Raw genomic sequence first — 13,414 nt, 5'->3', positions numbered from 1 at the left:
CCTCAATCAGGTTCCCCCTCAATCTCCTTTTTTCTAGTGAAAATAAACCTAACCTATTCAACCTCTCTTCATAGCTAGCACCCTCCATACCAGGCAACATCCTCGTAAACCTTCTCTGCACCCTCTCCAAAGCGTCCACATCCTTTTGGTAATGTGGCAACCACAACTGTACACAGTATTCTAAATGCAGCCAAACCAATGTCTTGTACAATTTTAACATGACTTGCCAGCTCTTGTACTCAATACCCCATCCAATGAAGGCAAACATGCTATATGTCTTCTTGACCACTCTATCCACCTGTGCAGCAACCTTCAGGGTACAATGGACCTGCACTCCCAGATCTTTCTGCCCATCAACTTTTCCTAAGGCTGTTCCATTCATTGTATAATTCGCTCTAGAATTAGACTTGCCTAAATGCATCACCTCACATTTGTCTGGATTGAAAGCCATCTGCCACTGTTCCGCCCAACTCTCCAGTCTATCTACATCCTCCTCTATTCTCTGACAGTCCCTTATGCTTTCCGCTACTCCACCAATCTTTGTGTCATACAGATGTACAACACGGAAACAGACTCTTCAGTTCAACTCATCCATGTCAACCAGGAGGCATCTGAATAGGTGACATATCATAGCTTATGGAGGAAAATAAAGGCTTATGTTGCATTGGCATGGATACAAGATTGGCTAGCTAACAGCAAACAGAATTGGCATAAATGGGTCATTTTATGATTGGCAAGATGTGATGCAACAGGGATCTGCGCTGGGGCTTCACAATTTATATAAACGACTTGAATCAAGGGACTAACTATGTTTGGTAAATTTGGCTAAGGAGACAAATATATGCAAGAAAATAAGTTGTGAAGAGTAAATAAGGACAATTTGATGGAACTGATAATTACACGAGCAGGCAAAGATCTGGCAGATGGTGTGTAATGTGTAAAGTTGTTGACAGTAATAGTACAAAGCACATTAACTATATGATGAGACCTCACACAGCTCTGAGATGCAGAGAAAGCTGGGTATCCTCATGCAGTAACAGCAAAAGACTAGTATACAAGTACAGCAAGTAATTAGGAAAGGAAATCAAACATTTTTTTTTCCACATAAAATGAATTGAATATACTAATCAGCAAATTGTGCCTCATTTATGCAGGGCGTTAGTAAATCCACATCTGGAGTACTCATCACTTTATTTAAGGAAGGGTGTTAATTGCAATAGGCGTGCCGAGAAAAGGTTTATAGTAGACTACAACCTGGAACGTGAGAGTTGTCTTACAAAGAAAAGTTGGAAAGGCTTGTATCTGTTGAAGCTTAGAAGAGTAAGAGATGATTTGATTCAGTCATACAAGATTCTGAGGGGTCTTCACAGGGTATATCTACAAAAGATGTTTCCTTTTGTGAAAGAATCTAAAACTGGAGGTCACTGTTCAGAAATCAAGACTCTTATTTTTTTTTAGTTGCACCACAGAAGTTATTTTATACAGATGTACTCATGGTTTAGCATGGCAACTGCTTTGCCCAGGACCATAAGAAACTACAGAGAGTGAACACAGCCCAGTCCATCATGCAAGCCAACCTCCCATCCATTGACTTCTCACTGCCTCAGGAAGGCAGCCAACATAGAACCATGGAGTCCTACAGCATGGAGACAGGCCCAAACTGGTCCATGCCGACCAAAATATCCATCCATGCTAACCCCATTTCTCTGTACTTGGCCCTTAACCTTCTAAAGCTTTCTATCCATGTATTTGTCCAAATGTCTTTTAAATGTTGTTAATGTACCCATCTCAACCACTTGCACTCTCAGCTCATTCCATATGTGTACCACCATCTGTGTAAAAAAAGTTGCCCCTCAGGTTCCCTTTTATTCTTTCTCCTCTTACCTTAAAATGATGCCCTCTAGCCCTCAATTCCCCAACCTTTGGAAAAAGACCAAGTGCATTCACTCTATCCATGCCTCAAATGATCTCATACAAGATCCCCCCTCAGTCTCCTACACTCTGAAGTCACAGCTTGTCCAACCTCTCTCTATAACTCAGTCCCTCAAGTCCTTGCAACATCCTTGTAAATTTCTTGTGCACTCTTTCCAGTTTAATAACATCCTTCCTATAGCAAGGTGATCAAAATTGAACACATTACGTCAAATGTGGCCTCACCAACGTCTTGTATTACAGCAACGTAATTTCCCAACTTCTGCACTTAATGCCCTGACTGATGAAGGTCAGTGCGGCAAAATCTTCTCCACTACCCTGTCTACCAGTGACTCCACTTTCAGAGAACCATGCACCTAAATCCCAACATCCCTCTGTTCCATTCCTTAAAGCCCTACCACTCATCATGAAACTCCTACCTTGATTTGACTTTCCAAAATGCAACACCTCAAACTTATCAATATTAAACTCAATTTGCCATTTCTCGACCCACATCCCCCACTGATCCATGTTCTACTACAATTTCTGATAACCTTCTTCATTGTCCACAATGTCGCCTATATCAGTATCATCAGCAAAATTGCTAATCATGCCCCATAGATTCTCATCCAAAACATTGATATAGATAACAAATAGGAATGGGCCCAGCACCAGTCACACAACTCCAGCTCAACAAGGATCTTTCCACAATTACTCTCTGCTTCCTACCATCAAGCTAATTGTGTATCCAATCTGCCAGCTCTCCCAGAATTCCATGTGACCTAACCTTCCAGAGCAGCCTACCAGGTGGAACGTTACTAAAGACCTTACTGAAATCCATACAGACTACAGCTATCACCCTGCCCTCATCAATCTTCCTGGCCAATTCAACAAATAACTTTAATTTGAGAGGCATGCTCTCTCACAAAGCCACGCTGACTATCCTAATTAAACCCTGTCTTTCCAAATGCATGTATATGCATGCCTTTCGCCACATTAAAGACAAAGGAGAAATATTCACTGAAGAACTCGCCCATCTTCTGCAGTCCAACACATACATGTCTACTGTGGTCCTGGGGAGGTTCTATTCTCTCTGAAAGTATTCGTTTTCTTTTAATATGCTTAATCTCTTTGGATTCACCCAAATCTTCTCAATCATAGCTATCTCATGCCCCATTTTTGCCTTCCTCATTTCCTTTTTTCAGTAAACCCCTGTATCCCTTATATAACTCCAGGTATATCAGCTGCCTGTACCTGAGCCATTCCTCCTCCTTTTTTTCGTGGTTAAAGCCTCAGTATCTCGTTTCATCCAGGGTCCCTACTCCTGCCAACTTTGCCCTTCACTCTCAAGAACATATAGACCCTGAACCCTAGCTATCACACTTTTAAAAGTTTCCCACTTGCTGGAGGTCCCTTTGCCTGCAAACAAATTACTCCAAATCAACCCCGCAAGCTCCTGTTTAATTCCATCAAAATTTGCCTTGCTCCATTTCAGAACTTGAACCTATGGACCAGATTTGTCCCTCTTCCTAATTATTTTAAAATTAATAGAATTATGGTCACTGGTCTGGTCCCAAAGTGCTCCGCCATTATCACATCAGTCACCTGCCCTGTCCTATTTCCTAAGAGTAGGTTGTGTTTTGTTTCTTCCCAAGTAGGACCCTCTACATTCTGCTTGAAGAAACTGCTGAACACACTGAACAAATTCCACCCCATTTAAGCCTTTAATACCACAGTAGTTCCAGTCTATGTTATGAAAATTAAAATCCCCTATTATGACAACCCTATTGCTCCTGCAAGTCTCCTCAATCTCCCTGCATATTTGTTCCTCTAATTCCCACTGACTATTCAACATAATCAAAGACTCCTCCCACCCTCGTTTACAATCTCTTCCAACACCTTTCGTCGAGCAGAAGATACAAAAGCCTAAACACATGTACCGCTACATGTTCAAGAACAACTTCTTCCCTGCTGTTATTCGATTTCAGAATGGATCCCTCAAATGTTCAATTTAATGATGATTTCACTCTGTCCACCCTCTCTACAGCTATAATACTGTATTCCTCGATTTGTTCTGTTACCCTCATGCAATTTGTATGATATGATCTGCCTGTACTGCACGCAAAACAAAATTTTCCATTGTATCTGGGCACGTGTGACAATAATAAATCAAATCAAAGTATTCAAACGTTGCCTATTACAGACAGAAATGAAAAGAAATTTTATTCTCTTAGACAGTCAAAACTTGCTCTCTGAATTATCTTCCTTAAAAAGCAGTTGAAGCAGAGTCATTTAAAACTTTAAGCTCAAAGAAGATAGAAGAGGTGAAAGGTTAACATGGAGTCATCAGACCAGACATGTTAATGAATGCCAAAGCAAACTCATCTATTAGACTGGCTTACTCCAACACATAATACATGTGTTTGCAAATGGACTCTGTTTCCTTTAGATACAAACCAGTTTGCAATCTCTCCATGCTCTTATCAGCTCTACAACTTTGCAGAATCGCACAAGTGGTTTTGCATCAGTGCACGATTCAAGTAACAGAAACCCTCTTCAAACAATACACACCAACCTCACTACTCACAAACAAAAACAGAAGTTGCTGGAAAAGCTCAGCAGGTCTGGTAGCATCTGTGAAGAGAAATCAAAGTTAACATTTCAGGTCCAGTGACCCTTCCTCCAACTTCACCACTGATAACCACTGCTGACTGAGATGCCCTTGGGTCAGTGCTTGGACTGGATAGCTGGTGCTCCGCATGCCTTCCTGCAAGGGCCTTTGTCATGGTGATGGTCTACTGCACCCTTCATAACCTGACCCTCCTGCTTGATGAACCTAGAGTATAATGAGGGCCTGGACAGGAGCAGCTCACTGGGGAGAAGCAGGAGCAAGAGACAAGAAAGGATGAACTCAAGGCAGAGATGCAACTGAACAAAGTTGCTAGCACTGCACAAAAAGATTACCTCCTCCAGGAAAGGGATGCCCCTCCTGGCCCTCATGGTGTCAGGTGTCCTATTCCCCTGTGACATCTTGTTACTCTGTGGTGTAGTGCAGTAGCAGGCTTGACAAACACACTTCCTCAAGAAGAAACTAGTGTTGATTGCCTTGGGTGTTTGAAACCTACTTCCAATCTTAACTCTGTAATGTTAATTGGAGAGAAAGCCTACCTTCATTTCAATTAAAGGAAAATCCAAAAAGCTTAATTGGTTTCTGTTTTCCCCCTCCAATGTAAAAATCTGGTCTAAATGCCTGCATTTACAGGCATATAAGGAGCTCTCTCCGCAACACAAGCCCACTCTCAAACAAAGTTTAAGAGTAAAGCAGAAGCCTCACAAAAATATCAGCCAGATGTTCTCTGCACCTTCTATTTGTTTAGCTAACACTAGCAAATCTTTGAATACTGATCCAATTTGGGTAAATTGTATTTTTCAGTTGCCCAGTATCCAGTTAGGCTATGAAAAAAGATCCTCCAGAATGTTCAGCAGTATGACATACAGAGTCAGAGTCATAGAGATGTACAGCATAGAAACAGACCCCTCGGTCCAACTCGATCATGCCAACCAGATACCCCAACCCAATCTAGTCCCACATGCCAGCACCAGGCCCATGTCCCTCCAAACCCTTCCTAATCATATACCCATCCAGATGCCTTTTGAATGTTGCAATTGTATTAGCCTCCACTACTTCCTCTGGCAGCTCATTCCATATATGTACCACCCCATGAGTGGAAAAGTTCCCTCTTAGGTCTCTTTTATATCTTTCCACTCTCACCCTAAACCTATGTCCTTTGGTTCTGGACTCCCTGACCCCAGGGAAAATACTTTTTCTATTTATCCTATCCATGCCCCTCATGATTTTATAAACCTCTATAAGGTCACCCCTCAGCCTCGGACGCTCCAGGTAAAACAGCCCCAGCCTGTTCAGCAGCTCCCTATAGTTCAAATCCTCAACCCTGGCAACTTCCTTGTAAATTTTTTCTGAACCCTTTCAAGTTTCAAAACATCTTTCCAATAGGAAGGAGACCAGAATTGCATGAAATATTCCAACAGTGGCCTAACCAATATCCTGTACAGCTGCAACATGACCTCCTAACTCCTGTACTCAATACTCTGACCAATAAAGGAAAGCATTCCAAATACTTTCTTCACTATCCTGTCTACTTGCGACTCCACTTTCAAGGAGCTATGAATCTGCACTCCAAGGTCTTTTTGTTCAGCAACACTCCCTAGGACCTTGCTATTAAGTGTATAAGTCTTGCTACGATTTGCTTTCCCAAAATGCAGTATCTCACATTTATATGAATTCAACTCCATCTGCCACTTATCAGCCCATTGGCCCATCTGATCAAGATTCCGTTGTAACCGGAGGTAACCCTCTTCGTTGTCCACTACACCTCCAATTTTGGTGTCATCTGCAAACTTACTAACTGTACATCTTATGCTCACATCCAAATCATTTATATAAATGACGAAAAGTAGTGGATTCAGCACCAATCCTTGTGGCACTCCACTGGCCACAGGCCTCCAGTCTGAAAACCAACACTCCACCACTACCCTCTGTCTTCTACCTTTGAGCCAGTTCTGTATCCAAATGGAGCGTTCTCCTTGTACTCCATGAGATCTAACCTTGCTAACCAGTCTCCCATGGGGAACCTTATCGAACACCTTACTGAAGTCCATATAGATCACATCTATCACTCTCCCCTCATCAACCCTCTGTTACTTCTTCAAAAAAACCCAATCAAGTTTGAGAGACATGATTTCCCACGCGTAAAGCAGTGTTGACTATCCCCAATCAGTCCTTGCTTTTCCAAATACATGTACATCCTGTCCCTCAGGATTCCCTCCAACAACTTACCCACCACTGACATCAGGCTCATTGGTCTATAGTTCCCTGGCTTGTCCTTACCACCTTTCTCAAACAGTGGCACCACATTGGTTAACCTCCAGTCTTCTGGCACCTCACCTATACCTATCGATGACACAAATATCTCAGCAAGCTCAGCAATCACTTCCCTAGCTTCCCACAGAGTTCTGGGGTACACCTGATCGTGTTCTGGGGTACACCTGATCAGGTCCTGGGGATTTATCCACTTTTATGCATTTCAAGAGATGCTGCCCTTCCTCCTCTGTAATACGGACATTTTGCAATATGTCACCATCTTTCCCTACATTCTATATCTTCCATGTCCTTTTTCCACAGTAAATACTGATGCAAAATATGCGTTTAGTATCTCCCCCATTTTCTGCTGTTCCATACAAAGGCCACTTTGCTGATCTTTGAGGAGCCCTATTCTCTCCCTTGTTACCCTTTTGTCCTTAATGTATTTGTAAAAACCTTTTGGATTCTCCTTAACTCTATTTGCCAAAAGCTATCTCACATCCCCTTTTTGCCCTCCTGATTTCTCTCAATTATACTCCTACTGCCTTTATATTCTTCTAAGGATTCCTTCAATCTATCCTGTTTATCCTAACACATGCTTCCTTCATTTTCTAAGCCAAATCCTTAATTTCTTTAGTCGTCCAGCATTCCCTGTACCTACCAGCCTTTCCTTTCACCCTAATATACTTTCTCTGGTCACTCGTTATCTCATTTTTGAAGGCTTCCCATTTTCCCTTTACCTGCAAATATCTGCGCCCAATCAGCTTTTGAAAATTCTTGCCTAATACCATCAAAATGGCCTTCCTCCAGTTTAGAACTTCAACTTTTAGATCAGGTCTGTCGATCTTTTTTCATTTCTATTTTAAATCTAATAGAATTATGGTTGCTGGCCCCAAAGTGCTCCCCCACTGACACCTCAGTCACCTGCCCTGCCTTATTTCCCAAGACTAGGTCAAGTTTTGCACTTTCTCTAGTAGGTACATGCACATAAGTAATCAGAAACTTTTCTTGTACACACTTAAATTCCTCTCCATTTAAACCCTTAACACTATGGCAGTCCCAGTCTATGTTTGGAAAGTTAAAATTCCCTACCGTAACCACCCTATTATTCTTACAATAACAGAGATCTCCTTACAAGTTTGTTTCTCAATTTCCCTCTGACTATTAGGGGGTCATTAATACAATCCCAAAAAGGTAATCGTCCCTTTCTTATTTCACAGTTCCACCAAAATAACGTCCCTGGATGTACTTCCGGGAATATCCTCCCTCAGCACAGCTGTAATGCTATCCCTTATCAAAAATGCCACTCCCCCTCTACTCTCACCTCCCTTTCTGTCCTTCCTGTAGCATTTGTATCCTGGAACATTAAGCTGTCTGGCCTGTCCATTCCGGAGCCACATTTCTCTAATTGCTATGGTATCCCAGTCCCATGTTCCTAACCATGCCCTGAGTTCATCTTCCTTCCCTGTTAGGCCCCTTGCATTGAAATAAATACAGTTTAATTTATTAGTCCTACCTTGTTCACTTTGTCCCTTGCTGTCCTGATTGTTTGACTCGCCTTTGTTCTCAACTGTACCAGTCTCAGATTGAAATCTTTCCTCACTATATTCCTGGGTCCCAGCCACCCCCCCCCCCCCCACTTACAAGTTTAAATGCTCCTGAGCAGCTCTAACACATCTCCCTGCCAGTATTTTAGGCCCCTTCCAATTTAGGTGCAACTGGTCCTTCTTGTACAGGTTCTTCCCCAAAACAGGTTCCAATGATCCAAAAATGTGAATCCTTCTCCCATATACCAGCTCCTCAGCCATGCATTCATCAGCTCTATCCTCCTATTCCTGCCCTCACTAGCTCATAGCACTGGGAGTAATCCAGATATTACTACTCTCAAGGACCTCCTTTTTAAATTCTTACCTAACTCTCTGTATTCTCCCTTCAGAATCTCAACCTTTTCCCTTCCTATATCGTTGGTTCCAATGCGTACAATGACCTCCTGCTGGCCCCTCTCCCCCTTGAGAACATTCTGCACCCTCCGAGAGATCCTTGATCCTGGCACCAGGGAAGCAACACACCATTCTTATTTTTTTACTACTGGCCACAGAAACGTCTGTCTGTACCTCAGACTAGAGAGTCCCCTAACACAATTGATCGCTTGGAACCTGATGTATCTCTCATTACATTAGAGCCAGTCTCAATACCAGAAACTTGGCTGCTCGTGCTACATTCCCCTGAGAATCCATCAGCTCCTACGTTTTCCAAAACAGCATGCTTTTTTGAAATGGGGACAGTCACAGAAGATTCCTACACTACTTGCCTACCTCTCTTACTTTTCCTGAAGTTAACCCATCTATGTGACTGCATCTGGGACTTTCCTCCCTTTCTATAACTGCCATCCATCACATCCCCTTGTTCTAGTAAATTCCTCATTGCCTCTATCTGCCTCTCCAACCGATCCATTCGATCTGATAGGATTCGCAACCAATGGCATTTATTGCAGATATAATCCTTAGTAACCCATGAACTCTCTTTAAACTCCCACATCCAACAAGAAGAGCATATCACTCTTGTGAGGGCCATTTTTGCTTCTTTCGGTCTACAGACCAGAAAATAGCACTATCTTACTCCTCTACAAAACTTTGTTTCAGGTTAAATGAATACTCATTGCTTATATTTTAAGTTTAATCAAGAATGACACTTGAATCTCAGAAAAAGTCAAAGTGAATTTACGAAGGAGTCATCTGGACGCAGAAGTGGGACTCAATATACAGACATGGGAATCCCATTACATATGCTTTGATACTTCCAATTCAAATCAGTTTTTCATTGTTAATTTTTACAGGTCTATGCAAATCACAGCCTTCTCTTTTCAAATCGTTAACATAATTCAATGAAAGCTTTATTGCAACGGCACCAGGTTAGTCAACCTAATCAATGGGTCGTTTATATTACCAAGGACATGCTGTGCTAATCTTAAAACTTCAACATGAATTTGGAAACTATACAAGATAGTGCTGTAGCATTTTGACTAGATGATCATTTCCTAGATATGTTTCAAGTCGTGAACATTTTACTTGCAAAAATCCATCCTCTTATGTTGCTTTTTTAAAAATATCAATTTTATCTTCCTCAGAAAACCAAAAATAAATGAACAGGCAGCTGAGAGAGTCAAGATTACAATGACAGGGAAGGATAGGTCATAAAGGGATTTGAAAACAAAGATGAGAATTTTAAAATCAAGGAATTGCTCAACCAGCTGCAAATAGATCAGAGAGGACTGGAATGATTGGTGAATATTTGTGAGACTAAGGACATAGGAATCAAAGTTTTGGATGAACTCAAGCTCACTGAGGGTAGAACATGGAAGATCCATCTTGGAATGCGTTTGAATAAGCATAAGCTAGTCTATCAGTAAAGAGTATGTTTTGCAGCAGAAATGAGCTGAAACCAGGACAAGAGTTGGGTAATGTAGAATACAGTGTTTTAGAAAGAGTGTGAATATAGTTAGTCAAAAGGTCACCTTGGGGTCAAAATGGTACCAAGGTTTTAGCAGGGTGACATTCCCCAGGATAAGGGAAGGAGTTAGTGATCAGAGCACAAGAGTATGTAAAGCAGACCAAAAAATAAAACTAACTGGAGGAAATTTCTGCTCATCCAGTATTGGATGTTGAATGAGAAGTCGGGTCATTTAGCAACTCCTCAGAGTTGTCGGAAGTGGTGATAAGGTACAATTGCTTTTTAAAAAATCTCGGTCATGGAATGAGCGCATTGTAGGCAAAGTGAGCATTTGTCGCCCATTTCAAACGGCCTTTGAAACGTGTGGCTTGTGATGCCATTACACATTGCTTTCACCTGGAGTCAGATCAGATCGGGACATCAGATTCCCTTCCCTAGACAGCATTAGTGGAACAGGTTGGTTTTGAAAACAATGTAATACAGTTTCAACGTTACAATGGCCAGCTTTGTTTTTCAGATTTATTAATTGAATTCATTTACACACAAGTCTCCAGAGTATTGGTCTGGGTTATTGGATTACTAGGCCAATGACATTATCGCTACACCATCAACTTCCCCTGACTACATGAGAACTAACACTGTGCAGAATTTTAACTATGGTGCATCAGTCCCAACAGATGAAGAGGGAGTTCCAAGGGCCATTTGAAATAGGCAACAAATGCTGACCATGCCCACAATGTGCACATTCCATCACCATGATGATCAATTCGCTTGACAAATTGCTATTCAGGAAGAAAGCAATTCAGACCAAGTTTTGTTATTACTGCAAAATAACTATTTATTGTAACCAAGATGTGGACTTGTTGGTGTTAGACTGGGGTGAACAAGATCAAAAGTCATACGACACCAGGTTATAGTCCAACAGGTTTATTTGAAATCACAAGCTTTCATAGCACTACCTGATGAAGAGGCAGTGCACCAAAAATTTATATGATTACCAAAAAATCTTTTGGACTTTAAGTTGGTGTTGTGTGACTTCTGACCTTATTTATTGTAAAACACTCAACTTTAACAAATACCAGAGAAAGAAAGAATTTCAATTCACTAATTTCCGACTCAAACAATCGCATCAGAAACCCCAGGTACAGTCACTTGACAGAGATATTATGGGTGGAAAAAAGTACAGACAGGAAGGACAAAATTCTGAAGATCTCTGTTTCTTTTAATTTCAACAATGATTAGAGTGATGGTCATATTTGATCCTAATAGCTGATCTAGTGGATCCAAGTCTTTTTGTGTTAGAATGCTTTCTTTTATGCTTTTTTGGTTTGTCTGTCTTTTGACCCACAGAGACACAAATATCAATATGTTCAGTTTGCATGCCCAACACACGCAACTCAACCAATCAGAAGACTGTCAACAGGCAGATTTTCCTTAAATCAAAGACTCTTGGTGCCACTCTGTCTCACAGTATGCTCCTTGTTCTTCAAAAACAAACATTGCTTTACGTGGCTAAAAATGTGCAACACTATTTTTTCCCCTCAATTTGCAAAATTTACATGCAGTTTAGCTATATTGCCATCAAATCTCATTTCAGTTTATAGTCCAAAAAAAGGCAAATATGTGGTCCTTTACAACGGTCTGAAGTAAAATTGAGAGCAAATGGCATTAAAAATTTAGTTTTATGTTTAATACATGTAAAACGAGCAAAAGCCAACTTTTAGAGATAACTGCTTTTCCACAGAAGACACATTTAGAAATTCCTTTTCACAGATACAATAATCACATGTACAACAACCACAGGCATACCTTGCTCATCCATGATTTACGCTTGCATACAGCTCTCCTTCGTTTTACAGCTTCCCATAACCTCCGCTGGCCTGTGAATACACAATGGATGCTGTTATTTTCTAATGAATTGGTCTACTTCGAGTAGTAAGTACTGATTGATGACAGATTGCAACTTCATCTGGTTAGACGTGCAGTGATAATGATAGGGAACATATCTTTACCTTGCAATGCTTTAGTCAATAATCAACCAACTATTGCAAATGGTGCACTCCTGCCCAACATTTTCTCCCAACACAGAAACAGATAAATGCATAGCTTTTAACGTGTAACCTTGCTGTAAGTCTACAGTACTAAGCAGAGTGGATTCTTTCATGATTATATGTTTTATTGAGATATGACTCTTGATTAAATTTCAAAAAGATATAAACCATAAATATTCAATTAGCCTGGAGCACGTTTTATAGAGCAAAAAGATGGTGTTATTTTCTGGGTCTGTAGATTGTGAAAGAGCAAAGATGGCCTTTAGTAGAGCGATAAGCTCTCCTTGTTGGATGTAGAAGTTTAGGGAGAGTTTCCATGTTACTGATGATTATGTCTGCAGAAAGTGTCTTCGGTTGTGAATCCTATCATATTGAATGGATCCAATGGAGCGGCCATTACAGACTATGAGGAATTTATAAGAGCTAGGGGGTGTGATGGATGGCAGTTATAGGAAGGGAGAAAATCTGTAGATAGTCAGGTAGATGGGTTAACTCCAGGGAAGTAGAGGGGGTAGGCAGGTAGTGCAGAAGTGTTCTGCGGCTATCCCAGTCTCAAATAAGTATGCTGTTTTGGAAAATGTAGGGGATGATGGACTCTCAGGGGAATGTAGCATGAACAGCCAATTTTCTGGTATTGAGACCGGCTCTAATGTAAAGAGGGGTAAATCAGGTTCCAAGCGATCGATTGTGATCGAAGACTCTCTAGTCAGAGGCACAGACAGATGTTTCTGCAGCCAGCAGCAATATATCAGAATGGTGTGTTGCTTCCTTGGTGCCAGGGTCAAGGATGTCTCACAGGGTGCAGAATGTTCTCAAGGGGCAGAGGGGTCAGCAGGTGGTCATTGTACACATTGGAACCAATGACACAGGAAGGGAAAAGGATAAGATTCTGAAGGAAGGGAGAATAGAGAAAACGAGGCAGGAATTTAAAAAGGAGATCTTCGAAGGTTGTAATATCTGATTACCCTTGGTGCTACGAGCTAGTGAGGGCAGGAATAAGAGGATAGAGCAGAAGGATGTGTGACTGAGCAGCTGGTGCAAGGGAGAAGGATTCACATTCTTGGATCATTGGAATCTCTTCTGGGATAGAAGTGACCTGTACAAGAAGGATGGATTGCAC

The 13,414-nt window shown here is 41.3% G+C and overlaps 1 protein-coding gene across 9 annotated transcripts in view; it reads right to left on the bottom strand.

Annotated features, from left to right (window-relative positions):
• tnk2b (tyrosine kinase, non-receptor, 2b) overlaps positions 1-13,414 on the bottom strand; it is a 260,676-nt gene that overhangs the window by 81,900 nt on the left and 165,362 nt on the right. For all 9 annotated transcript variants that reach the window (XM_072572323.1, XM_072572316.1, XM_072572317.1 and 6 more), the window contains one exon: positions 12,053-12,123. In XM_072572323.1, coding sequence (XP_072428424.1) covers positions 12,053-12,123 — 71 coding nt within the window. The remainder of the gene's footprint in view (positions 1-12,052; positions 12,124-13,414) is intronic.

The sequence above is a fragment of the Chiloscyllium punctatum genome, chromosome 6, assembly GCF_047496795.1.
Source record: "Chiloscyllium punctatum isolate Juve2018m chromosome 6, sChiPun1.3, whole genome shotgun sequence".
NCBI lineage: Eukaryota > Metazoa > Chordata > Chondrichthyes > Orectolobiformes > Hemiscylliidae > Chiloscyllium > Chiloscyllium punctatum.
This window is presented reverse-complemented; position numbering and strand designations above follow the sequence as displayed.